Raw genomic sequence first — 27,166 nt, 5'->3', positions numbered from 1 at the left:
CGTACGAACTCTTCTGGCGATCACGCTGCAGTTGCATCTTATGCAGTACCGGAGCATGGTCTGTTGTTGGTGCCAGGATGGAAGGCACAGTTGTTCTGAGGGTGCGACCCATCAGCAGCTGTGCTGGCGAGAGACCCGTGGCTAGCGGGGCCGAGCGATAGGCCAGCAGGGCGAGGTGAAAGTCCGATCCGGCAGCAGCAGCCTTGCAGAGGAGCCTTTCCATTGGACTGGGGATGCAGAGGGCTGGACGTCACGTGTGTGAAGCCATATGAGGCGGCAAAGGACGACCATACATGGCTGGCAAAACAGGGCCCATTGTCCGACATGACAGTCATCGGAATGCCGTGGCGAGCAAAGGTGTCTTTGCAGGCCCTGATGACAGCAGACGACGTCAGATCATGTAGGCGTGTGACTTCTGGGTAATTGGAGAAGTAGTCCACTATGATGACATAGTCCATGCCAAGCGCGTGAAAGAGGTCGACACCCACCTTCGCCCAGGGGGACGTCACCAGCTCATGGGGCAGAAGCGTCTCAGGAGGTTGCGCCGGCTGAAACCTTTGGCAGGTTGTGCAGTTGAGCACCATGTTGGCAATATCGTCACTGATGCCCGGCCAGTATACCGCCTCTCGGGCCCTCCGTCTGCACTTCTCGACCCCCAAGTGGCCTTTGTGTATTTGATTGAGAACCAGCTGGTGCATACTGTGCGGAATGACAATCCTGTCTAGCTTCAGAAGGATCCCATCAATGGTTGCTAGGTCGTCCCGTACATTATAGAACTGCGGGCACTGCCCTTTGAGCCACCCTCCCGTCATGTGGCGCATCACTCGCTGTAAAAGGGGGTCGGCCGCTGTCTCTCTGCGTATGCGGGCCAGACTGGAGTCGTTAGCCGGCAGATTTGCAGCTGTCAAGGCCATCTGTGCCTCGACCTGACATACGAACCCCTCCGCATCTGGTGGTGTACTCACTGCTCGGGATAGGGCATCCGCCACGATGAGGTCCTTCCCTGGAGTGTAGACCAGTTGCAAGTCATACCTCCTGAGTTTAAGTAGGATGCGCTGGAGGCGAGGGGTCATGTCATTCAGGTCCTTGTTTATTATGTTGCCCAGGGGGCGGTGGTCAGTTTCGACCGTGAATCGTGGAAGACCATATACATAATCGTGGAACATGTCCAAACCAGTTAGCAAGCCCAGGCATTCTTTTTCGATTTGCGCGTAGCGCTGCTCTGTGGGGGTCATAGCCCGTGATGCATAGGCAACCGGGGCCCATGATGACGTGTCATCCCTCTGCAGGAGCACTGCTCCACTGCCGGATTGGCTGGCATCAGTTGAGATTTTGGTGGGACGAGACGTGTCGAAGAACGCCAACACTGGTGCCGTGGCAAGTTTGTGTTTGAGCTTCTCCCATTCCAGCTGGTGTGTATGTTGCCACTGGAAGTCTGTAGATTATTTTACGAGATTGCGCAGAGCCGTTGTGTGGGAGGCAAGGTTGGGAATGAATTTCCCAAGGAAGTTGACCATGCCCAGGAATCGTAGTACAGCCTTCTTGTCGGCCGGCCGCGGCTTGGCTATGATGGCGCTCACCGTGTCTGCATCCGGACAGACCCCTGACCGGGAGATGTGGTCCCCCAGGAACTTCAATTCGGTCTGGCCAAAGGCACACTTGGCTCGGTTGAGGCGCAGGCCATTTTCCCGTATGCGGCAAAGACGCGTTGGAGACGATGTATGTGCTCCTGCGGTGTGGTGGACCAGATGATGACATCGTCCACATATACACGCACCCCTTCGATGCCTTCCATCATCTGCTCCATGATTCTGTGGAAGACCTCGGATGCGATATTGATGTGTGTGTTTGAATATCATGACACCTACCAAAAGAGAGATGGAGACCATAAAGATTTATATTTAGCTTTAGTGTGGGCAGAAGGAGTAGGTGCTCCTCCAAGTCTCACAACTCCCTGCTGCCCCAGGATCCTCCCGTCATCTTCCCAGCTGTGACACTCTGCCAGAGTATAACTGAGTGGCCGAGAGTGAACTTTGGGCTGCTTCATCTCCCTCTGTCTGCAGCCAGGCAGCTCTCTCTTTATATCCATTTCAGGATGTAAATGAAACCCAAGGGTTTAAAATCGCCCCAGACTAAAATGGAACTTGCTGGTCTGGTTTAATTCTTGCCTATCCCCACCCACCCAGAAGGTAAAAATGGTGAAGCTTGGAAATTACTCTTACTGGTCCAAACTGGTGATGTATGTTTACCTTAAAATGGAACTTCAGTATGGACCAGTAACAGGCATATCCAAGTACTACTGTTTTTTCACCTGAAATCCCCATCCAGCTAAAACCCTGCAACCCCCCCCCCCCCCCCCCAACACCACCCCTCCTGGTGTCCAACACAGAATTGGAAGTGAATAATAAGATGGAAAAATATGCTTGAAATGAAAAGTGATTAAGGGAAACTCATACATCACTGTCTAGAGTACAAATGATAACTTGTTAATTCCAATATTGTGTTTCTGATGTGATTCCCGTACCTGCCTCCCTGAACAGGCGCCGGAATGTGGCGACTTGGGGCTTTTCACAGTAACTTCATTTGAAGCCTAATTGTGACAATAAGCGATTTTCATTTTCATTTCATTATTCTTTCAGTTACTCATTTCAGTTTTTATTAAACTGTGCACCTTAAGAATTTATACTGAGCTTTAGCTAATATATGCTTTTTTTCCTTGCATATTTGAAAACAGGCTTTGTTCCCAGAAGAAAAATCTATTTTTCAAAAACCTACAGAGAAACCTGTGCAGATGCTGTTGGAGATTTTCAGAGACAGCAGTTTAAGATTGCTGCAAAGAAGCACGAGATGGAATTGATAAATGCATTACAGACTGGGAAAACCAGGGCACAGACAGAGCAAGAGAAGAAAGTAACAGCATCTCTGTTCATCTCTATTCATCTCTATCTGCTTGAACAGAATATAAATATTCCAGTTAGCCAATAGACACTGGACTTGAACATCAATGAAAAAAACATTTAGTCTCCTTCCCACCCCCTCTCCTTTTTCATTTCATTTCCCCCATTGCATCCACCTCCACAATTTGGGTTCGTTAGGTTTGCTCTGTCTTCTAATGATTCAGTCTTCACTGTATCCATGGCTGAAATTTCCCACAATAGTCCTTCTATATCCCATTTTATTTTAATATCAGTGCCCTCATTTGAGACATTGGCATAAACCAAATTGGTATCAAGATTGATGGCTTTGTGCTGACGACAGGGGGTCTGGAGAAGGGGGTAGTATTGGTGGTTTACGGGGCTAATTTGGAGGAGGAGAAGGCACCATTAGAAGGGATCAAGGCAAAGTGGGAGGAAGAGTTGGGAGAGGGTATGGAGGAGGGGTTCTGGTATGAGGTGCTCCGGATGGTGAACGCCTCCACCTCGTGTGCAAGGTTGGGGATAATACAGCTGAAGGTGGCGTATAGAGCGCACCTTACAAGGGCGAGGATGAGCCGGCTCTTTGAGGGGGCAGAAGATGTGTGTGAACATTGCGGGGGAGGCCCCGCAAATCACGTTCATATGTTTTGGTCCTGTCCAAAGCTGGAGGATTACTGGAAGGAGGTGTTTAGGGTAATCTCTAAAGTGGTGCACGTGAAACTGGACCCAAGTCCTCGGGAGGCCATATTCGGGGTGTCGGACTAGCCGGGGTTGGAAACGGGAGCGGAGGCAGATGTTGTAGCCTTCGCCTCGTTGATCGCCTGAAGGCAGATTCTGTTAGGGTGGAGATCAACCTCTCCACCCTGTGCCCTGGCGTGGCGGGGGGACCTGCTGGAATTCTTTACACTTGAAAAGGTCAAATTTGAACTGAGGGGAAGGATGGAGGGGTTCTACAATTCATGGGCGATATTCATTATGCATTTTAGAGAATTGGATCACATTGAACATTAGGGGGGTTGGGGGCTGGGAGGGTTGGGGGGGAGGGGGACTGTGTGTGTTAATGGTGACTGGGACATTCCTGATTCGTTTTGGCATTTGTTTATGTTAACATGCGGGCCAGTGTCGGGTTTGGTGGGAGGATGGGATCGTTGTTATTGGAATGTGGATTGACATTACATTCGTTACTGATTATTGTTTATTGTTGGGTGTACATTTGGGAGAAAATGTGAAAAAGGAGAATAAAAAAATTGTTTTTAAAAGATTGATGGCTTTGGCTACGACACTCCTACCAGCTTAAACACCTCGGGCGGGATTCTCCACTCCCACGCCGAAGTGGCCGTGCCGTCGTGAACGGCGTCGAGGTTCACGACGGCGCGGAACGGCCCTGGTCCCGACCGATTCAGGCCCTGACAATGGGTCAGTATCGGGGCCGCGTCATCTACATGCGCCAGGCCTTGTTGCCCGTGCAAAAGCGGCGCCGCATAGATGACGCGGCCGGCGCCGCATAACGGATGTCATCCACGCATGCGCGGGTTGGCCGGCGCCAACCCGCGCATGCCTGGTTGCCGTCCTCTCTAAGTCCGCCCCGCAAGAAGATGGGGGACGGATCTTGCGGGGCCGCGGAAGGAAGGAGGTCCTCCTTCAGAGAGGACGGCCCGACGATTGGTGGACACCGATCGCGGGCCACCCCACATTCCAGGTGAAGCCCGGTGCAGGATCCCCCCTCGCCCCCCCACAGGCCGCCCCCGCAGCGTTCACGCACCGCCCACGACTGCAGCGACCAGGTGTGGACGGCGCCGGGGGGAACCCGCCGTTTTGGCCTGGCCGCTCGGCCCATCCGGGCGTGAGAATAGCGGGGGTGCCGGAGAATCGCCATTTTCGATGTCTCCGGCCTGCGGCCCGCGAAACTCGACCGGGCCGTTCCCACCGCTTGGGAGAATCGCGGGAGGGCGTCGAACCGGCGTCCCCGGAAATTTTGGCAGCCCAGGCGATTCTCCCAACCAGCGGGGGAGTGGAGAATTGCGCCCGTCGTATTTGTGGATACTCCCACATTCCAATTTGTGATTCAAATTTCGATTTGTATTTTACCCTATTAAATGATTAGCCACTAATCTCCAATGTGGAATGCCATCAAAAGCATTTGGAAAGTTTAAATTGATAAAATTCTTGCAGTGAAGAGAAAGGAATAAGGGGGGGTTATTTCGATCCCGTCAGCAGCAGGAACATTGGCGGGAGAAGGATCGTAATTTGGTGTGAGGCCAAAAATCAGTTACCCGACATTGGAATAAACTGTGGGAATTGTGCTCTTGGGACTTTCAAGGCAGATTAAAGGCGAGTTGAGATTCCCGACAAACAATTTCAGGAAGCTCTTTTGCATGTCATGCATGCTCATAAAAAGGCCATTTCATGGGAATTAAGTTCCCCTGCAAAATTATGGGGCAGGATTCTCTAACCCCGGGCTGGGTTGAAGAATCGCCAGGGGTGCGATTCACACAACGCTGCCCCGATGCCGGTCTGTCGATTCTCCGCTGACCGGAGAATTGGCGCCGGCGCGGTCGGCACGGCGATGGTCGGGGGCTGCTCTACGCGGCCACCCCAGCGATTTTCCGCGCGGGATGGATCGAGTGGCCGCTGAGATAGGCCAAGTCCCACCGGCGCCGTTCACAAGTGGTCCGACCTGGCGGGAACTCCGCGTCCATCCTGCAGGGGGGGGGGGGGGGCGGCCTGGATTTGTGGGGGGGGGGGGGCGGGGGGTGGGTAGTTCGGCCCCGGGGGGTCCTCCACCGTGGCCTCGCCCGCGATCGGGGCATACCGATCGGCAGGCCAGCTTCTCCTGGTGGGCCCTCTTGTACTCTGTGCCGGGCCCCTGTATCTCTACACCATGTTGCGTTGGGGCCGGCACAGAGAAGGATACTAGCACGCATGCGCGAGTTCGCGCCGGTCATAACGCACATGTGCGTATTCACGTCGCGCAGCGCGCATGTGCAGACCCGCGGCTCCCATTTGACATGAGTTGCTCCAGTGCCATGCTGGCCCCCTGTAGGGTGCAGGATCGTTGATCCTGGGGGCCTGTTGACGCCGTCGTAAAATGCGACGGCATTTACGATGGCGTCAACACTTAGCCTTAGGATCAGAAATTCCCGCCCATGTTCTCTGCCAGCAGGAAATTAAAGCATTTTGTTTTACAATTGTATATAAGTGATGTGCTCCTGTCCAGTTTCACTTCTTACACAACTTTGTAGTCAGTAGATGCTGCTTTCGCCTTCTTGGCGACCGCTCAATACTTCCCTCAGATTGGGTGCCGGTAGTACAAACTGCACCATGGTTGGAAGAGGGGGGTAGGGTGGAAAGGTCAAGCAGAGGCTAGACATGGGAGGCAGGCTAAGGGATGAAGTCTGTCCAGGTACCCTTTAAATATATCCTTCGATCCCTTGAGGTACTGAGAGGGGGGCTACTTCCTGCTCACCCCCACCGTGGGATTCACCATGCTCCCCATGGATGCATCAGCGATGAGCTGAACAGCGCCAGCGGGAATCACTCTGTCTTCCATGCCCATCACTAAATTTAGATTCCGCCCTAAGATTTTGAGCAGAGGAAAGTTGAAACATTAATATGCCTTTGCTCAGTACAGAAGATGCTTGACCTGGATACTTTCTGGTTTTGTTTCAGATTTACAGCTTTTCTTTATTTTAACACACATTGTATTCCATTTATTCACCATGATATTATCAAAAGCTCCAGCTGGTCCCTTAATCATGATTTCCCCTTTTTGAATACACTTTAATGGTCCCTTAACGAGCTCTGCCACCTCAGAGATTTCTTGATCGTCTTTTGATCTATTGAAATGATTGAACTGTTTATCCATGTCTCAGAAATTGCTTCCAAATTTAGCAAACTTCTTATAGCTTTCATAACTTTTATATTTACTATCTTTAGTAACTGATGCACATAAGTAGGCTGGAGGCTGATGGTTTGTTTGCAGTAACACCCAGTTCTCCCGGTGTTCTTTTAATGGGGTTTGCACTTGGAACTAATATTTACTTCTCTCTTCTCAGCTTTTAACAGTCAATTATAAGACACCTCTTAAGGTAATTACTGCCAATCCTGTTCCTTATCGCTCGTTGCATCCGTACAAAGTACTGACCTCTCCATACTTCATGCAAAATGAAGACCCGAATAAACATTTTATTTCAGGTGAGTATTTTAACACACAGATGAGCCAACACAGTTGCATATGGTACAACGCTTCTTTATTTAAACTCACTATTTACAGTTTGGTCTTTGCACTCTGCACTTGGGGGGCTCCCTGCTTGTGGTGTTTCAACAGCTTGTTCTTGTTCCCTTCTCCCCAGACCTACTGACCTCCAGGTGTCGTGCTCGTGCTTTTTATGTGGTTGGTGTTCTTGTCTGTGATTGGTTGTGGTGTTGTGTACTCTGATTTGCCTGTTAGTGTGTCCATCATGATGTGTGTGTTTGAATATCATGACATCCCCCCTTTTTACAAAGATATGTGCCTACGTGGTAATAAATATGATCGTGACGTGAGTGCATCTAAGAGTGTGTGTGTGTCGTGTGCAGCATGTGTCTATGACGGAACTATGTACATGGGGCGATGTCGAGTGCGTCACATGAATCCAGTTGTACCATAACATAACAGAAATGCGAACGAGAGAAGAAGAAAAAAAATTTGAACAGTTGTCCAGTCAGACGACATCTGGAACGATAAACAACAACAGGTTATCATGTAAAATTGTCCAACTTATTAAACATATGAACTGTATTATAAGTCCATTCTAATGGGTTTGCGACGAATTCGGGTTGACCGCCTCAAGGGTGGATCAAGAACCACCGGCTGCTGTGCAGGCATGGCCATGGGTGGCGATGGAAAGGGCGTGATGTGCGGCAGCTCCACAAAGTCATCCTCGGAAGCCTGTTGAGGATCTGGCGTGTTGTGTGGCTGTGAGCGTGGAAGTCGGCGAAGGGCGCGCCGATTGCGGCGACGCACGGAACCATCCGGCATGCGAACCAGGAACGAGCGGGGAGCCACTTGTCGGAGGACTTCGGCCGGTGCTGACCAGCCACCATACGGTTGATGGACGCGTACTTTGTCTCCGGAGGACAGGGGGGGCAGGTCCGTCGCTCGTGTGTCGTACCGACCTTTCTGGCGATCACGCTGCAGTTGCATGTTCCGAAGAACCGCCTCATTGTCTGTTGTCGGTGCCAGGACGGAAGGTACCGTCGTCCTGAGGGAGCGACCCATTAGTAGCTGCGCTGGCGAGAGGCCCGTGGATAACGGGGCCGATCGATAGGCCAGCAAGGCAAGGTTAAAGTCCGATCCGGCATCAGCCGCCTTGCACAGGAGCCGCTTTGCGATGTGGACACCCTTTTCAGCCTTCCCGTTCGATTGTGGATGCAGAGGGCTGGATGTCACATGAGTGAAACCATATGCTGCGGCAAAGGACGACCATTCACGGCTGGCAAAACAAGGTCCATTGTCTGACATGACAGTCCTTGGAATGCCATGGCGAGCAAACGTTTCCTTGCAGGCCCCAATGACTGCGGACGACGTCAGATCATGGAGAGGCATGACTTCTGGGTAGTTTGAGAAGTAGTCGATAATAACAATGTGATCTCTGCCGAGCGCGTGAAATAGGTCCACACCCACCTTCGCCCAGGGGGACGTCACCATCTCGTGTGGTAGAAGTGTTTCCGGAGGTTGCGCCGGCTGAAACCTCTGACAGGTTGTGCAGTTGAGCACCATGTTGGCTATGTCTTCATTAATACCCGGCCAATATACCGCCTCCCTGGCCCTTCGTCTGCATTTGTCGACGCCCAAGTGGCCTTCGTGTAGTTGACGAAGAATCATCTGGCGCACACTGTGTGGAATAACGATCCTATGCGATTTCATAAGGACCCCGTCTATATTGGTGAGATCATCTCGCACATTATAAAACTGGGGGCACTGCCCTTTGAGCCACCCTTCCGTCATGTGGCGCATCACTCGCTGCAGCAGAGGGTCAGTCGCCGTCTCTGCGCGTATGTGGGCCAGACTAGGATCATCAGCTGGCATATTTGCTGCTGTCAGAGTCACGTGTGCCTCAATTTGACGCACGAACCCCTCTGCATCTGGTGGTGTGCTCACTGCTCGGGAAAGAGTGTCCGCCACGATGAGTTCCTTCCCCGGAGTGTAGATCAGTTCAAAATCGTACCTCCTGAGTTTGAGTAAGATGCGCTGGAGGCGAGGAGTCATGTCGTTCAGGTCTTTGTTAATGATGTTGACCAGGGGGCGGTGGTCAGTTTCGACCGTGAATCGTGGCAGGCCATACACATAGTCGTGGAACTTGTCCAGTCCAGTTAACAAGCCCAGGCATTCCTTTTCGATTTGCGCGTAGCGCTGTTCGGTAGGGGTCATGGCTCGTGAGGCATACGCAACCGGGGCCCATGATGACGTGCTGTCTTTTTGCAGGAGTACCGCTCCAATACCAGATTGGCTGGCGTCTGTTGAGATCTTTGTAGTGCGAGCCGTGTCAAAGAAGGCCAGCACTGGTGCCGTGACCAGTTTGTGCTTGAGCTCCTCCCATTCCCGCTGATGCGATTGGTTCCAGTTGAATTCCGTCGATTTTTTTACGAGATGGCGCATGTTTGTTGTATGAGAAGCCAGGTTGGGAATGAACTTCCCAAGGAAGTTGACCATGCCCAGGAATCTTAAGACAGCCTTCTTGTCAGCCGGTCGTGGCATGGCTGTGATGGCGCTAACCTTGTCTGCATCGGGACGGACCCCGGACCTTGAGATGTGGTCCCCGAGGAATTTCAGCTCCGTCTGGCCGAAAGCACACTTCGCACGGTTGAGACGCAGGCCATTTTGCCGTATGCGGGTAAAGACACGTCGAAGACGATGCATGTGTTCCTGCGGAGTGGTGGACCAAATGATGATATCGTCCACATATACACGTACCCCTTCGATGCCTTCCATCATCTGCTCCATAATGCGGTGGAATACTTCAGATGCCGAAATGATGCCGAATGGCATCCGGTTGTAGCAGAATCTGCCAAAAGGGGTGTTGAATGTGCATAGTCTTCGGCTGGCCGGGTCCAGTTGGATCTGCCAGAATCCTTTGGACGCATCCAATTTAGTGAATATGTTGGCTCGCGCCATCTCGCTGGTGAGGTCTTCTCGTTTCGGGATGGGATAGTGTTCCCGCATGATGTTGTTGTTCAGATCTTTTGGATCTATACATATACGGAGCTCGCCAGAGGGCTTCTTTACACAGACCATGGAGCTGACCCATGGCGTGGGCTCCGTGACCTTGGATAGGACCCCTTGGTCCTGAAGAATCTGCAGTTGTGCCTTGAGGCGGTTTTTGAGAGGCGCAGGAACCCTGCGAGGTGCGTGAACGACAGGGATGGCGTCCGGTCTGAGTCGAATCTTGTACGTGTGTGGCAATGTCCCCATGCCTTCAAAAACCTCCTGGTTGTGAGCGAGGAGGGAATGGAGATTCGCGTGGAACTCAGCATCCGGGAAGTCGGATATCTCATCTGGAGAGAGAGACATAATGCGCTGTACCAGGTGAAGGACCTTACACGCTTGTGCGCCCAGTAACGAGTCCTTTGATGAGCCCACAACTTCGAAGGGGAGTGTGGCCGTGTACCCCTTGTGAGTCACCTGTAGCTGGCAAGATCCTATGGACGGGATAACGTTCCCGTTATAGTCAACCATCTTAAGCCGGGATGGTGTGATGGGTGGTTTGACCTTCATGGCCTGGACTGCAGAGTAAGCAATCAGGTTGGCGGATGCGCCGGTGTCCAGACGGAAGGCGACGCGCGATCGGTTGACCGTCAGGGTGGCACACCACTCATCGGCTGGATTGATGGCATTGACCTTGTTGACATCAATGACGGCAACTCGGAAGGCATCCTGGTCATCTGCATCACTTAACTGGAAGTCTTGATGCGTGGGCTGGACGGTCCTGACTCGTGTGCGAGGTTGTCGAGGATGCGCCGGATCCATGGGTTGAGCCGCACGACAGCGGGCTGCGTAGTGGCCCATCATGGCACATCTGTTGCACTGTCGGTTTTTTGCAGGACATTGCCCTTTTAAGTGTAGACGTCCACAATTGCTGCACGTGATGACGTCACGGCGTTCGTTGCGCCACTGCGCATGCGCAGTGCGATCTTGCGGTGGGCGCGCCTGCGCAGTGCGTCCCTCGTTGTGGCCGTTATTTTTGGCGCGCACCTGCGCGGGAGACCGCGAAAAGCGCGGGAAGCGGCCGCTGTCGTCCGGGCCGTGGGGCGGGAAGAAATCGACGGCCTGGATGCGTTCGACGTCGTGGGCGGCCTGGCTTGCCGATTCGACGGCTGGGGACCCCCTCCGTGCCAACTCGGACGCCTGAAATCGGGCAAAACGGCAGGTAGCATTTTCATGGAGGACACAGGCTTCCACAGCAGACGCTAAGGTGAGGCTTTTCATTTTAAGAAGCTGTTGGCGTAGGCCACTAGAGGCAACGCCAAAAACAATCTGGTCCCTGATCATGGACTCTGTAGTGGTGCCGTAACCGCAGGACTGCGCTAGAATCCGGAGGTGCGTCAAAAAGGGTTGAAAAAGTTCCTCCTTACCTTGCAGGCGTTGCTGAAAGATGTATCTTTCGAAACTTTCGTTTACTTCAGCTTGAAAGTGCTGGTCCAGTTTGAGGATGACCGTGTCATATTTGGCCTGGTTTTCACCTTCCTCGAACACCAGTGAGCTAAAGACATCGGTTGGGTACGGGCCTGCGTAGAAGAGGAGCATTGCAATCTTCGAATCATCCGAGACATTCTGTTTTTCGGTGGCACGGATGTACAGGTCAAATCGCTGCCTGTAGAGCTTCCAGTTGGTGCCTAGGTTCCCCGTGACTTGCATCGGCTGCGGTCCGTCGGTGTGGTCCATGTCCAGAATGGCAGGTTAGTAGGCAGGTATCGATCCACTCCTGTACCATGTGGTGTTGGGTGTTCTGACACACAGATGAGCCAACACAGTTGCATATGGTACAACGCTTCTTTATTTAAACTCACTATTTACAGTTTGGTCTTTGCACTCTGCACGTGGGGGGCTCCCTGCTTGTGGTGTTTCAACAGCTTGTTCTTGTTCCCTTCTCCCCAGACCTACTGACCTCCAGGTGTTGTGCTCGTGCTTTTTATGTGGTTGGTGTTCTTGTCTGTGATTGGTTGTGGTGTTGTGTACTCTGATTTGCCTGTTAGTGTGTCCATCATGATGTGTGTGTTTGAATATCATGACAAGTATGAAAGGTTCAGACTTGCACAATCGTGAAAGTAAGTAAAAGTAAGCATTTGTGTTATATTGATCAGTGCAACATTAGTGTGGTGCTGAGGATTGAAGTGGCATTGAATCTTTCAAGACTGTCCTGATCACCTATTGGATAGATGCACCACCTAACGTGGTACTGGACTCTACTGTCCTTGGAAGTAGGGCCCATGGGCTAACTTAAGTAAGCTGGTCTAAAACAGGACTGTGTTAGAGACAGTACAAGATGCCTCAGTATAGCATTACTTTTTCCATGCACCCTCCTCTTGGAGATTCGACTGAACCAGCCTGGGAACTGTTGCAATTCTTAGATTCTTCTGTTGTTTATGTTTCTCTCTTTTCTGCTTATGTCTCTCTTTTCTCTTCTGCTGCTTTCCCTCTTTAACTCACTATTTGCTACTCCAGGCATGATATGGCAGGGAAAGGAGCCACTTTGGAGTCGATTTGGAGTGCAGGGTCGCAGGTAAAATGTCGCACTCAGTGAGCGAGTGGTTCCTTATACATCCCCTCACCAAATCCCTCATGCTTCCTTCCATCAACATGGAACCTACCCATACCCCTGCCACCCACTCCATTTATTTTCCCTCATCTCTGTACCTGCTCTACCTTGTATCCTCCATCACCTTGATTCACCTCTCAGCTTTAACCTTCCACCCATTCCTCCACACTACCACTCATTCCTCAGGGATGGCTGGTGAGAGACATGTCCTTCACCCAGAGTGATGAGCCTGTGGAAATTGCTACCACACAAAGCAGTTGAGGCCAAAACATTGCATGTTTTCAATAATTAAATATAACTCTTGGGGCAAAGGGGACCAAAGGATATTGGGCGAAGGTGGGATCAGGCTATTGAGTTGGATGATCATCCAGCACCACAATGAATGGCAGAGCAGGTTCGAAGGGCCGAATGGCCTTCTCCTGCTCCTATTTTCTATGTTTCACTACCTTCAACTTGTTACCCTCTTTCCCTCATTTCCCATCTCCAGGGTGACCAGCTCTTATGAAATAAAATAAGGGACACTTCATCCGGGGAGCAGTCAGGCACTGCTGGTGACTGGGAGAGCAGGAGGGAAGGGGAGGGTCTTAACATGTTTTAGAATTTTGAAAAATTATCATAGAATCATAAAGTTTACAGTGCAGAAGGAGGCCATTCGGCCCATCGAGTCTGCACCGGCCCTTACAAAGAGTGCCCTACTGAAGCCCACGTATCTACCCCATCCCCGTAACCCAGTAGAACATAGAACTGTACAGCACAGTACAGGCCATTCGGCCCACAATGTTATGCCAAACTAGTCTGAAACTAAGATCAAATCAACCTACTCCCAATCATTCTAGTGCACTCCATATGCCTATCCAATAACCGCTTGAAAGCTCCTAAAGTGTCCGACTCCACTACCATAGTTGGGAGTGCAATCCAGGCCCCAACCACTCTCTGAGTAAAGAACATATCTCTGACATCCCTCCTATATCTTGCACCATGAACCTTATAGTTATGCCCCTTTGTAACAGCTACATCCGCCCGAGGAAAAAGTCGCTGAACATCCACTCTATCTATTCCTCTCATCATCTTATACTCCTCAATTACGTCACCTCTCATCCTCCTTCACTCCAATGAGAAAAGCCCTAGCTCCCTCAACCTTTCCTCATAAGACTTACCCTCCAATCCAGGCAGCATCCTGGTAAATCTCCTTTGCACCCTTTCCAATGCTTCCACATCCTTCCTATAATGAGGTGACCAGAACTGCACACAATACTCCAAATGTGGTCTAACCAAGGTCTTGCTGTAACCAAGTTGCAGCATAACCTCACGGCTCTTAAACTCAATCCCCATTAATAAATGCTAACACACTATAGGCTTTCTTCACGGCTCTATCCACTTGGGTAGCAACTTTCAGAGATTTATGGACATGAACTCTGAGATCTCTCTGGTCCTCCACATTCTTCAGAACCTGTAGTTAACCCTGTAATCTGCATTCAAATTTGTCCCACCAAAATGAATCACCTCACACTTATCAGGGTTAATCTCCATCTGCCACTTTTCAGCCCAGCTCTGCATCCTATCAATGTCTCTTTGCAGCCTACAACAGCCCTCCACATTATCCACTACTCCACCAATCTTGGTGTCATCAGCAAATTTACTAACCCAACGTTCAACTTCATCATCCAAGTCATTGATAAAAATCACAAATAGCAGAGGACTTAGCACTGATCGCTGTGGTACACCACTGTTGACTGGGCTCCAGGATGAAAATTTACCATCGACCACCACCCTCTGTCTTCTTTGTGATAGCCAGTTACTGATCCAATTGGCCAAATTTCCCTCTATGCCATGCCTCCTTACTTTCTGCATGAGCCGACCATGGGGCACCTTATCAAACGACTTACTAAAATCCATGTGTACGACATCAACTGCTCTATCTTCATCTATGTACTTAGTTACCTCCTCAAAGAATACAATCAAACTTGTGAAGCAAGACTTACCCCTCACAAATCCGTGCTGACTATCCTGGATTAAGCTGTATCTTTCCAAATGATCATAAATCCTATCCCTCAGGACCCTTTCCAATAATTTACCTATGACCGAAGTGAGACTAACCGGCCTATAATTCCCAGGGTTATAACTATTCCCTTTCTTTAACAAGGTTTTGTGAGGGCCATGAAGAATCCAGCACGAGTTTTAAGGATACAAAGTAATAACATTTATTTACAATAACATATATATATAACAGCAGCAGCAACTTCCCTTGCTGCACACCCCTTCCTGCTGGTTCCTAAACTGGCCATCTTTATTTATACTAGGAGTTTACTAATGGTTTCTCCGCCCCCCTCATTGGGGAAGCTCATACTCCCACAGGATTGTGGGATTGTCATTAGTCCCCAGCCAATGGTAAGTAGGCAGGTTATGACACAAGAGGACAACATTCGCCTCTCTCCAGTCTTCTGGCACTATTCCTGTAGACAATGAGGACATAAAGATCAAAGCCAAAGGCTCTGCAATCTCACCCCTCGCCTCCCAAAGAATCCTAGGATATATCCCACCAGGCCCAGGGGACTTATCTATCCGAGGCTTCTCAAAATTTCTAACACATCTTCCTTCCGAATATCTACCGCCTCCAGCCTACCAGCCTGTATCGCACTATCCTCCTCAACAACATGGCCCCTCTCCTTTGGGAACACTGAAGAAAAGTTTAGGGCCTCTCCTATATCTTCAGGCTCCATGCACACGTTCCCACTACTGTCCTTGACCGGCCCTAACTTCACCTTGGTCATTCTTTAATTCCTCACATAAGTGCAAAAAGCCTTGGGGTTTTCCATGATCCTACCCGCCAAGGACTTCTCATGCCCCTCCTAGCTCTCCTAAGCCCTTTCTTGAGCTCCTTCCTAGCTATCTTGTATCCCTCAAGTGCCCTAACTGAAGCTTGTTTTCTCATCCTTGCATAAGCCTCCTTCTTCCTCTTGACAAGACATTCAACCTCTTTTGTAAACCATGGTTCCCTCATTCAACCATTTCCTCCCTGCTTGACAGGGACATACATATCAAGGACTCGCAGTATTTGCTCCTTGAATAAGCTCCACATCTCAATTGTGCCTATCCCTGACAGTTCCTGTTTCCATCTTATGCTCCCCAATTCTTGCCTAATCGCATCGTAATGACCCTTCCCCCAGTTATAAACCTTGCCCTGCCGTATGGCCCTATCCCTCTCCATTGCTATAGTGAAAGTCACCGAATTGTGGTCACTATCTCCAAAGTGCTCTCCCACAACCAAATCTAACACTTGGCCCGGTTCATTACCTAATGTGGCCCCACCTCTTGTCGGTCTATCCACATATTGTGTGAGGAAACTCTCCTGCACACACTGGATAAAAACAGCCCCATCCAAACTATTCGAATTATAGTGGTTCCAATCAATATTTGGAAAGTTAAAGTCACCCATGCCAACTACCCTGTAACTACCGCACCTATCCAAAATCTGCATTGCAATCTTTTCCTCCACATCTCTGTTACTGTTTGGGGGCCTATAGAAAACTCCTAACAAAGTGACCGCTCCTTTCCTATTTCTAACTTCAGTCAACCATACCTCAGTAGACAGATCCTCCTCAAACTGCCTTTCTGCAGCCATTATACTATCCTTGATTAACAATGCTATGCCTCCACCTCTTTTACCACCTTCCCTTACAGAAACATCTAAACCCCGGAACCTCCAACAACCATTCCTGCCCCTGTTCTATCCACATCTCCGTAATGGCCACAACACCATAGTCCCAGGTACCAATCCATGCTTCAAGCTCACCAACCTTATTCCTGATGCTCCTCGCATTGAGGTAGACACACTTCAAACCACCTTCATGCCTCCAAGTCCACCCTTGAGACCTTGGTACCTTCCTCAGAACTGCACTACCCTCAACTTCCTGAACTCCAGCAACGCTATCTCCTGGACTATAAATCAGTTTCCCACCCCCCTGCCAAGTTAGTTTAAACCCCACCCCCCGAAGAGCTGTAGCAAATTTCCCTCCCAGGATATTGGGTGTAACCCGTCCTTTTGTACAGATCCCACCTTCCCCAGAATGTGCTCCAATTATCCAAGTAACTGAAACCCTCCCTCCTACACCATCCCTGTAGCCACGTGTTTAACTGCACTCTCTCCCTGTTCCTCACCTCGCTAGCACGTGGCTCTGACTAGTGAGTTGAGGAACAGGGATAGGCTATGTTAAGTAACCCCTACTTAACATTTTTTGGACACTAAGAGCAATCCAGCATGGGCCAATGCACCTAACCCGCACATCTTTGGACTGTGGGAGGAAACCGGAGCACCTGGAGGAAACCCACGCAGACACGGGGAGAACATGCAGACTCCGCACAGACAGTGACCCAGCCGGGAATCGAACCTGGGACCCTGGAGCTGTGAAGAAACTGTGCTAACCACTATGCTACCGTGCTGCCCCCTGTGCTGACATTATTTGCAATGTCATTCTTTCTTAGCATTGATGGCCCCATCTCAGCATTTATTGTTCATCCTTATCTGTCCTTGAATTAAATGGCTTGCTGGGCTACTTCAGAGGGCAGCTTAGAGTCAACCACATTGGTGTGGATCTGTAATCACATGAAGGCCTGACTGGGAAAGGATGACAGATTACCTTCCCTAAAAGGACAATATTGAACCAGCGGTTTTTACGACAATCGACTATGGTTTTGTGGTCATCTTTAGGCTTTTAATTTTAGATATATAATGGCAGATGATTTGATATAGCTGAGAGTAAAATTTACCTCACTGTCATTACCCACTTTTTGATTTCAATGTTCAACTTTCTTTCTATAAAATCCAATTACCTTTACCAAGATGGCGCCGGAGCGAGGCGACTCTCTGCGAGCTCTCACAAACAGATTCACTTTTTACTCTTCTCATGTACTTAATGATCTGTTGAGCTGCTCGCAGAAAAATACTTTTCACTGTACCTCGGTACACGTGACAATAAACAAATCCAATCCAATTACCATGAGAGAGGAAACAATCTGACTGTCTGTCATTTTTTGCTTTCATCCTCCTTGTCGCTCCGTCTGTCTCACACGTATAAGCGATGAGCTAATCATCAACAAAACAAAGGCAGAAAAGCAGAGAGTGGGTAAGAACCAGAGAGATGAGAGGGCCGGGGACAGAATCGAGTGAATGGATGAATAGGCCACAGTAAAGGTAGGGTGTGAGCAGGAGGTTAGAGAGAGGGTGAGGTGTGGATGTGAGGGAGAAGAGGTTAATGGTCAATAGATGGGGATGGACAAGGAATTGACGAGCGAGGGTGGATGAAGGAAAAGACTAACAACCTAAGAAATAGGGTTCTGCTGTCCCTCGGGCAGCTTTACTGGAGGGACACTAGCAATAATCCATCAGCACGCTTTTCCGTTAAGAGTCAGGTGTCTGAGAGTCAGTAAGGTAATAATGATGCATTTTTCCAGAGTATCTCCAACTCTTTTACTGTAATTTTGGCAGCGAAAGAGGTGGAAAATGGATCCATAAATGGAGAAAAAAATACAAAACATTTCAAAATGAACTCCAAAAACGATCTAAATAATCTGATAAAATAATTAAAAATGTACCTGTACAGAGATCAATGTGGCCAAACTGGAAGAAACTGTTCAAGATCGGTCCACGGCCCCTCTGTGGCCAAGGTTTTGCAGTTGATTATTGTGACAGGTTTACATAGAAAAAAACATTGTAAGTGTGGACGGTATTAGAGTATAATGGTGAAAATTTGACACAGGAATGGGATAAAGATTTAACAACATGAGTGCAGGAAACGCATACAGAAATAAAGGGGGGGATTTTAACCCCTCCCTCCACCCAACAGAAATGAAGAAGGGGGCAGTGTAATGGAACAGGGGAATTCGCCTCAGGTCTCTGCTTTGCTTCTTGTCATTTTAAATTGCAACGCCAAACAAATGACACACAAACATTTACCTCCTGCCACCCAAATTCCCACACCTGCCCACCAGCTGCATCAGTTGTATTGATAAATTTGGGCCAAAGACTGACTCTGATCTTGTAGCTGAAGCCTGGGAGTTATCGGGCAGCACGGTAGCATTGTGGATAGCACAATTGCTTCACAGCTCCAGGGTCTCAGGTTCGATTCCGGCTTGGGTCACTGTCTGTGCGGAGTCTGCACATCCTCCCCGTGTGTACGTGGGTTTCCTCCGGGTGCTCCGGTTTCCTCCCACAGTCCAAAGATGTGCAGGTTAGGTGGATTGGCCATGATAAATTGCCCTTAGTGTCCAAAATTGCCCTTAGTGTTGGGTGGGGTTACTGGGTTATGGGGATAGGGTGGAGGTGTTGACCTTGGGTAGGGTGCTCTTTCCAAGAGCCGGTGCAGACTCGATGGGCCGAATGGCCTCCTTCTGCACTGTAAATTCTATGATAATCTATGATCAAGTTTCATGTGCCAGAGAGTTTGACAGATTCCCACTTACCTTGGCCCTCGATTGCTATGCTCCTAGACGTCTTTAAAATTTTCCTCAAAATATATAATTTTATTTAAATTACGCATATACATAAAATGAATGAGCTTCAAAAATTCTGAATATAAACACCGTATTTCAGAATGCTCCAGTAAGACTATGCACTACTTCACTCAAACAATGAGCCATATGGTAGTTGGTCTTCCAAAATACTGCACAGACTATTTTAAGGACAGACAATTTATTAATTGCTCACTTAACTACTGTGTTTAAACTGTACATTGTGTGCTTTACAGGATATAAAGGGCATGTTCCCCGTGTGCAATTTTTGCTTGGAAGCAGCTATCCTACCATTACTAACTGTGCCTTGATCGAATTCAATCAGATGGGTAATAAGTCAAAATGTCTGACTGGGAACTCAGTGTCAGAGGGTGAAACCCTGCCCCGGATTAGGCACATTTATCCCTCAGAAATGGGAATGATGCCTCAGTATACAGGCCATATACCAGGTAAGAGACCAGGCTTGGATGACTGTGATCAGTTTTGGGCTATATTGGCCTTTCAGAGAGAGCGGAGTACATTTACCAGAATGATACCTCAACTTAAAGTGTTGAATTACGAGGCGAGATTGCAAGTTAGGTTTGTATGGGCAAGAATTTAGAAAGCTAAGGAGTGATTTGACCAAAATTTTTTAGATATTAAAGAGAGCAGATAAGGCAATAGAAATAAATCATTTCCCATAGTTACGGAGTCTAATGCATGGGGATATAGTCAGACCTTTTAGGAGTAAAGTTTGGAAACCTTCCTACACAAAGGGTGGTAGAAGTTTAGTACTCCCTTTTATAAATGGCAATTGATTGTTAATTTTTTTTAAAATTAGAGTACCCAATTCGTTTTTTCCAATTGAGGGGCAAATTAGCGTGGCCAATTCACCTATCTTGCAAATCTTTTTGGGTTGTGGGGGTGAGACCCACACAGTCATGTGGAGAATATACAACCTCCACAAGGACAGTGACCCGGGATTGGGAGGCAGCAGTGCTAACCACAGCCCGATCGATTGATAATTTGAAAACTGAGGTTGATTGATTGATAGATTTCTGGGGCAAAGGTGGGTCCATGGAGATATAAGCCATGATGACATTGAATGGTGGAACAAACATGAGGGGTTAAATGGCCAACACCTGTTCCAATTAAGTTCTGGTGGTCATCAGTGTGTGTGATGCCTCAGCATGCAGCTGGCTTATGTATATCCCACTCACCTCACCACCACCACACTGGGTTGTACATTATTAGATAGTTCAAGTTAAACAAATAAAGACAACATAGATTTAGGAAATTAAAATTTGGAATCATCTCCACTTACCAGATTTCCCAGGGCCAGTCTAATTTGAATATTGTTTGCAGGATCACAAGAAGATTTTTGTCAGTGCCAAGGATGGTAGGTGAAAGAAATTCTTGCTGCTAAGGGACAAGCACACTCAAAGGCCTAACCCTGCCTGCAAACCAGAGGCACGCAAGAGGGAAATCCTGTCTGATAGCTCCAGCCAATCCCTCCAGCCAGACTCATGGTGAGAATGTGCAAACTCCACACAGTCGCCCAAGGCCGGAAGCAAACCTGGGTACCTGGTGCTGTGAGGCAGCAGTGCTAACCACCATGCCGCCTGTATTTTTGCATCTGATAGAACCATCAGACCATGCTCAACTATGTCCTAAATATGAAACTTCAGCTTTAGCAAATTCACTTTTTTCCAAATTCATGACTAGATCAGCTTCTTTTAAGCGTTCAAACAGTTCTTTTAGATGTTGCCTATGTTCTTCACAACTTCGACTAAATACCATTAAATCGTCAATGTACACCACACAGTGACTCAGTCCCTAAATAACTTTATTCTTTAGTCTTTGAAATGTTGTGCGTGCCGTCTTCATTTCCAACAGCATTACCTTAAATTGATAAAGTCCACTTGGTGACGCGAGTACTGAAATCTCCTTTGTCCTCTCAGACAAAGGTATTTACCAATAAAGTATAATGAAGCCACTCTGTTGCTAAGATCAGATATAAACCCAAATTACAGCTCCTTTTGGTCTTCTCCCTCCAATCTCCAACTCCAGAGTTGCCACCATGACTGTCCCCAGTTTTGACATGATTTTTGCAATCTTTTGCCCACTTTGACTTTGTGGTAAACTTCTGTACTGTTGTACTGTTACATGCCTGGGCTTGTCCCTGATGGGTCGGAACCACTGTAGTATATATTATGTGTATTGTGGTAAACTGCCACTGTATTATATGTAATGTGGTAAACTACTGCCTGCTGGCTCCGCCTCCTCTCGGGCTCAGTATAAATGTGGCTAGGCTCCGCCGCTGCCTCAGTTCGGGATCCGAGGCCAGGAGCCTCAGTTACGTTCACCACTCGTCGTGTGCTCATTGATGGCACATCAATTTAATAAACTAAACATCTAAGGTGAATTCATCACTCAAGCCTGATCGCCTGGAGCTGGACCCACAGGCAGCTGATGCCACGGAAACATTTGAGCACTGGCTAAGCTGCTTCGAAGTGTACCTCGGATCCTTCACCAAAGACGTCACCGACCTCCAGAAGAAGCAGATCCTCCACACACGGGTGAGCCCGCAAGACTTTCTTCTCATCAGGGACGTCCCCTCGTATACGGAGGTGATAATGCTGCTGAAGGGACACTATGTAAAGTCTGTAAACAAAGTGTATGCTAGGCACCTTCTTGCCACGAGACGACAACGCCCTGGGGAATCACTAGCAGAATTCCTGCGTGTCTTGAGGGTACACAGCCGAAACTGTGACTGCCAGGCGGTATCTGCTACCCAACACGCGGAGCTGTTGGGCAGGGACGCTTATGTCGCAGGCATGAAATCAAACTGAATCAGCCAGCGATTGCTAGAAGGGGGTACACTCGGCCTCCCAGAGACAGTGCAGCTCTCAAACTCGCTGGAGGTGGCCGTCCAGAACATGGAGGCCTACACCTCCGACCACGCGGCACCCTCGTGGGCGCCGCCATCACCTGACTCGACTGCGGCGCAAGCCTGTGCCGCGCAGCAGCCCGCCAACGCCGGAAGCCCGTAGTGCTACTTTTGCGGCCAGGGTAATCATCCCAGACAACGCTGCCCTGCACGGGACGCGACTTGCAACGGGTGTGGGAGGAAGGGCCACTTTGTGAAAGCCTGCCAGGTCCAATCTCTCCCTAAAGCTACTAGGCCCAGAAGCACTGCCTGCTGCCTGTCAGGGCCACCCCCAGCTGCCATGCCACCCGCCATGTGCGACCCGTGGGTGCCGCCATCTTTGCCGCACTCTTTGATTTCACCCGCCATGTGCGACCCATGGGGGGCTGCCATCTTTGACGCCATCCCCGATGCCACCCACTACGCGTGACCCATGGGGGCCGCCATCTTGGGACCACTCCGCAGCCTCCCGGGAGCCCTGCTCACCCGGTCGTACACTGGCCGCCGCTACCTCCGACCAGCCTACCCATTACCTTCCGAAGCTTGCCTCCATCACGCTCGACCAGTCTCGGCCTCATCACCTCACAAAATCTACGATGACCGTCCGGATCAACGGGCACGAGACAGCCTGCCTTTTCGACTCCGGGAGCACAGACAGCTTCATACTCCCAGAAATGGTAAGGCGCTGCTCCCTCCCAATTTTACTGCGACCCAGAAAATCTCCCTGGCTTCCGGATCACATTCTGTAACGATCCGGGGGTACTGTGTCGCGACCCTTACTGTACAAGGCGTAGAGTACACTAACTTTAAACTCTACGTCCTTCCCCATCTCTGCGCTGCCCTATTACTGGGGCTCGACTTCCAGTGCCACCTCCAAAGCCTTACTTTAAAGTTCGGTGGACCCCTGGCCCCCTCACCATCTGTAGCCTCTCGACCCTCGCCCCACCCTCGCTCTTCGCTAACCTCGCTACTAAGCCCGTTGCTATTAGGAGCAGACGATACAGTGCCCGGGACAGGGCCTTTATCAGGTCGGAGGTCCAGCGACTCCTACGAGAGGGGATCATTGAGGTTAGTACCAGCCCCTGGAGAGCCCAAATGGTGGTCGTCAAGACTGGGGAGAAGCACCAGATGGTCATCGACTCCAGTCAGACCATCAACCGGTACACGCAGCTCGATGCGTACCCCCTCCCCCGCATATCTGACATGGTCAATCAGATTGCGCAGTATCGAGTCTTCTCTATAATTGACTTGAAGTCTGCGTACCACCAGCTCCCTATCCGCCCGGAGCACCGCCAATATACTGCCTTCGAGGCAGATGGCCGGCTCTACAACTTCCTCAGGGTTCCCTTCGGCGACACCAATGGGGTCTCGGTCTTCCAACGAGAAATGGACCGAATGGTTGACCAGTACAGGGTGTGGGCCACTTTCCCGTACTTAGATAATGTCACCATTTGCGGCCATGACCAGCAGGACCATGATGAGAACCTCCGGCACTTCCTCCACACCGCTAAACTCCTGAACCTCACCTATAATAAGGAAAAATGCGTTTTCCGCACAACCCACCTAGCCATCCTTGGCTATGTCATGGAACACGGAGTCCTAGGGCCCGACCCCGACCGCATGCGCCCCCTCCTGGAACTCCCCCTCCCCCACTGCCCCATGGCCCTGAAGAGATGCCTGGGGTTCTTCTCTTATTATGCCCAGTGGGTCCGCAATTATGCGGACAAGGCCCGTCCACATATTAAATCCACCTTTTTTCCCCTGACGGCTGAGGCTCGACTGGCCTTCAACCGCATCAAGGCAGATATTGCCAAAGCCGCGATGCACGCTGTGGACGAGTCCTTTCCGTTCCAGGTGGAGAGCGATGCGTCGGACTTTGCTCTGGCCACTACCCTCAACCAGGCAGCAGGCCCGTGGCTTTCTTCTCCCGTACCCTCCATGCCTCCGACATTCGACACTCCTCCGTCAAAAGGAAGCCCAAGCCATCGTAGAAGCTGTGCGACATTGGAGGCATTACCTGGCCGGCAGGCGATTCACTCTCCTCACTGACCAATGGTCGGTTGCCTTCATGTTTAATAACACGCAGTGGGGCAAGATCAAGAAGGACAAGATTCTGAGGTGGAGGATCGAGCTCTCCACCTACAACTACGATATCTTGTATCGCCCAGGGAAGCTCAATGAGCCCCCAGATGCCCTATCCCGCGGTACATGTGCCAGCGCACAAGTAGGCCGACTCCGGACTCTCCACAGTGACCTCTGTCACCCAGGGGTCACCTGCTTTTTTCACTTTATCAAGGCTCGCAACCTGCTTTACTCCATCGAGGAGGTCAGGACCGTGACCAGGGACTGCCAGGTCTGCGCGGAGTGCAAACCACATTTCTATCGGCCAGACAGAGCGCACCTGGTAAAGGCCTCTTGCCCCTTTGAGCGCCTCAGCACGATTTCAAAGGGCTCTTCTCCACGGACCGTAATGTGTACTTCCGCAACATTGTTGACGAATACTCAAGATTCCCCTTTGCCATCTCATGCCCTGTCATGACCTCTGCCACCATCATCAAGGCCCTGCACAGTCTTTTCACCTTGTTCGGGTTCCCCACCTACATCCATAGTGATCGGGGTTCTTCCTTCATGAGCGACGAGTTGCGTCAGTTCCTGCTCAGCAAGGATATCGCCTCCAGCAGGACAACCAGCTACAACCCCCGGGGCAACGGACAGGTGGAGAGGGAGAACGCGACGGTCTGGAAGGCCGTCCTTCTGGCCCTACGATCTAGAGGCCTCCCAGTCTCCCGCTGGCAGGATCTCGGTATAAAGGTGGCTAGTCTCTGCCGCTGCCTCAGTTCGGGATCCGAGGCCAGGAGGCTCTCCGTTTAGTTTATTAATGCCTCAGTTACGTTCGCCACTCGCCGTGTGTTCATTGATGGCATATCAGACTTACGGCAGAACTTGTGAGCATTTTTGTCATTCTTGTACTCACAGGACCACTAAGCAGTTGTCTGGGCTGACTCAATAGCCAACTTCGAACAGAGAATGCTGGGAAGGGTCATAACCAGAAACAAATCGGCAGAATTCTCCGTTTGAGGGTGCTGACGCCGGGACTGGATCGCGATTATTCTACGGCCCCAAAAGTGGTGCCGGTCCCGGAGCAATTCAGGACACGGTAATGTGCTAGCACCGGCACCACTTGGAACTAGTGCAATTCCAACAAACGCCGGCGTGTGATAGAATGGGATCGGGATCAGCACTGTAGAGCCTGACAAACAGGACCTGCATTTAAGCACTCCACGCCCCACACATCCTCATCCCAGCCAAGAAGTTGGCACTGGGGCACGTCCATCCCATTGATGGGTCGGCTGGGGCCAGAGGGTACCTAAGGGGGAGGAGTGGCCTGGGGAGGCACCCATACGACCCGTGGTGCTTAGTGAGCAGTCAGCGGCGTGCGCAGCTGCATGGCCGCCTTGTAGGTTTCGGCAATGGTAGTCCTTTCCTGGTCCCCACGGCCCACCTCCTAGCCGCTCCCCGCTACTTCCCTCGGCCCTGGCAGATGCCCCCCCTGCCAGCGGCACAACTGTCAGCACACTATGTCCTCCCCCAGCCATGGCGCCTGTCCCCAATTTTAAATACCACAAGTGAACCTCGCCATCGGGAATTCCTCCTGGCGGAAGCGGAGCATCGCAGAGGCCCGGAGAATGCTGGGTCAGGCCCGTTAATGATATGCCATACAATTTGCATGCCCATACCGGCGTGCGGCGTAGAACGCATTCACGCCGCTGCCGAGGTACCAGAGCATGGCATTTTGTTCGGCGCCCCACACCAGCCTCGATTTTCAGCTGACAGGCGATTCTCCGCCTGATCGTGCTTCGCGATTCCAGTGTCGCTGGATAGAGAATCCCGCCCATTAATTCTGTTTCTCTCTCCACAGGCTGCCAGACCTGCTGGGTATTTCCAGCATTTCCTGTTTTGATTTCAGACTTCCAATATCCGCAACGTTTTAATTTTCTAAAACTGCCCCCATCTGTATAAATGCTGAATAGAGTATTGCAGAACTTTATAGAAGTAAAAGTATATATTTGTGTTGCCTATTGAGACAAAGTTGAAGGTTTGAAGCAATTGTAGCATTTTATCATTGCAATTTTGGTTGAACTGTTTAATGCATTTCTTTACACTCATTAAATCTATTAATCTTTGTTATGTAAATTCTTGTCCTCTTCTGATTTGACTTCCAGGACACAAGTATCAGTTTGGCCACACTTTTGGGCACCTTACACATGATGCACTAGGAATGAGCACCATCAAGAAACAAGCTATGGATTGAAAATCTGAACGAACAGATTTCCATCAGATCGAAAATCAAAATTGTCCAAAAGATAATCAATATTTAGAGAGCAATATCATGTTTACCAATCACAATCATTTAACTCGTATTGAAATATTGTACAGTTATTATTTCTGATGCAAATATGATGGTGAAAGTAATTTCAAAATTGCTTTAAAACATTTACAAGAGACAAAATAATTTTAAAAGTACATTCCTTATGCTTTGAGCATGCCTTAGTGTGGATTGTTTCACGATGTAATTTGTGTTAGTCATGGAGTTTTACAGCACAAAATGAGGCCCTTCGGCCCATCGAATCTGCACCGGCCATCTAGAACCTAGTCTAATCCCACTTTCCAGCACTTTGGTCCATAGCCTCGTTTGCTATGGCATTCCATGTGCTCATCCCAGTTTAAATTGCTGAAGGACATTGATGATTAAACAAATAAATCTCAACCATTAAGGTGTTCTGGAGAGTTTTCACTTCAATGAGGAATAAAAGCAACTTTAGCTTTCCTGGAATTACATTACATCGGTTATGTGGCACAGAATTAGGCCATTCAGCCCAACCAGTCCATGCTAGTGTTTATGGTCCACTTAAGCCTCTTCCCACTTGTTCTTGTCTAAATCTACCATCGTAACCATCTATTTCCTTCTCCCTCAAATGCTTGACAAGCTTGGTGACTATTATATTGGCAGCCTCTCATTATGCTCTTCCACAATAGAG

General features: G+C 49.7%; 1 protein-coding gene across 1 annotated transcript in view; it reads left to right on the top strand.

Moving 5' to 3' along the window:
* The window catches only part of cimip2b (ciliary microtubule inner protein 2B), a 64,059-nt gene extending 37,151 nt beyond the window's left edge, over positions 1–26,908 (top strand). The window contains exons 3-6 of the mRNA XM_072497204.1: positions 2,735–2,910; positions 6,971–7,109; positions 19,456–19,668; positions 26,351–26,908. Coding sequence (XP_072353305.1) covers positions 2,735–2,910; positions 6,971–7,109; positions 19,456–19,668; positions 26,351–26,439 — 617 coding nt within the window. The 3' untranslated portion in view covers positions 26,440–26,908. The remainder of the gene's footprint in view (positions 1–2,734; positions 2,911–6,970; positions 7,110–19,455; positions 19,669–26,350) is intronic.
* The last annotated feature ends 258 nt before the right edge of the window (positions 26,909–27,166 follow it).

This window comes from Scyliorhinus torazame, chromosome 3, assembly GCF_047496885.1.
Source record: "Scyliorhinus torazame isolate Kashiwa2021f chromosome 3, sScyTor2.1, whole genome shotgun sequence".
In the NCBI taxonomy this organism is placed as follows: domain Eukaryota; kingdom Metazoa; phylum Chordata; class Chondrichthyes; order Carcharhiniformes; family Scyliorhinidae; genus Scyliorhinus; species Scyliorhinus torazame.
The sequence above is the reverse complement of the archived record's forward strand: the minus strand, read 5'-3'. Positions and strand labels throughout refer to the sequence as shown.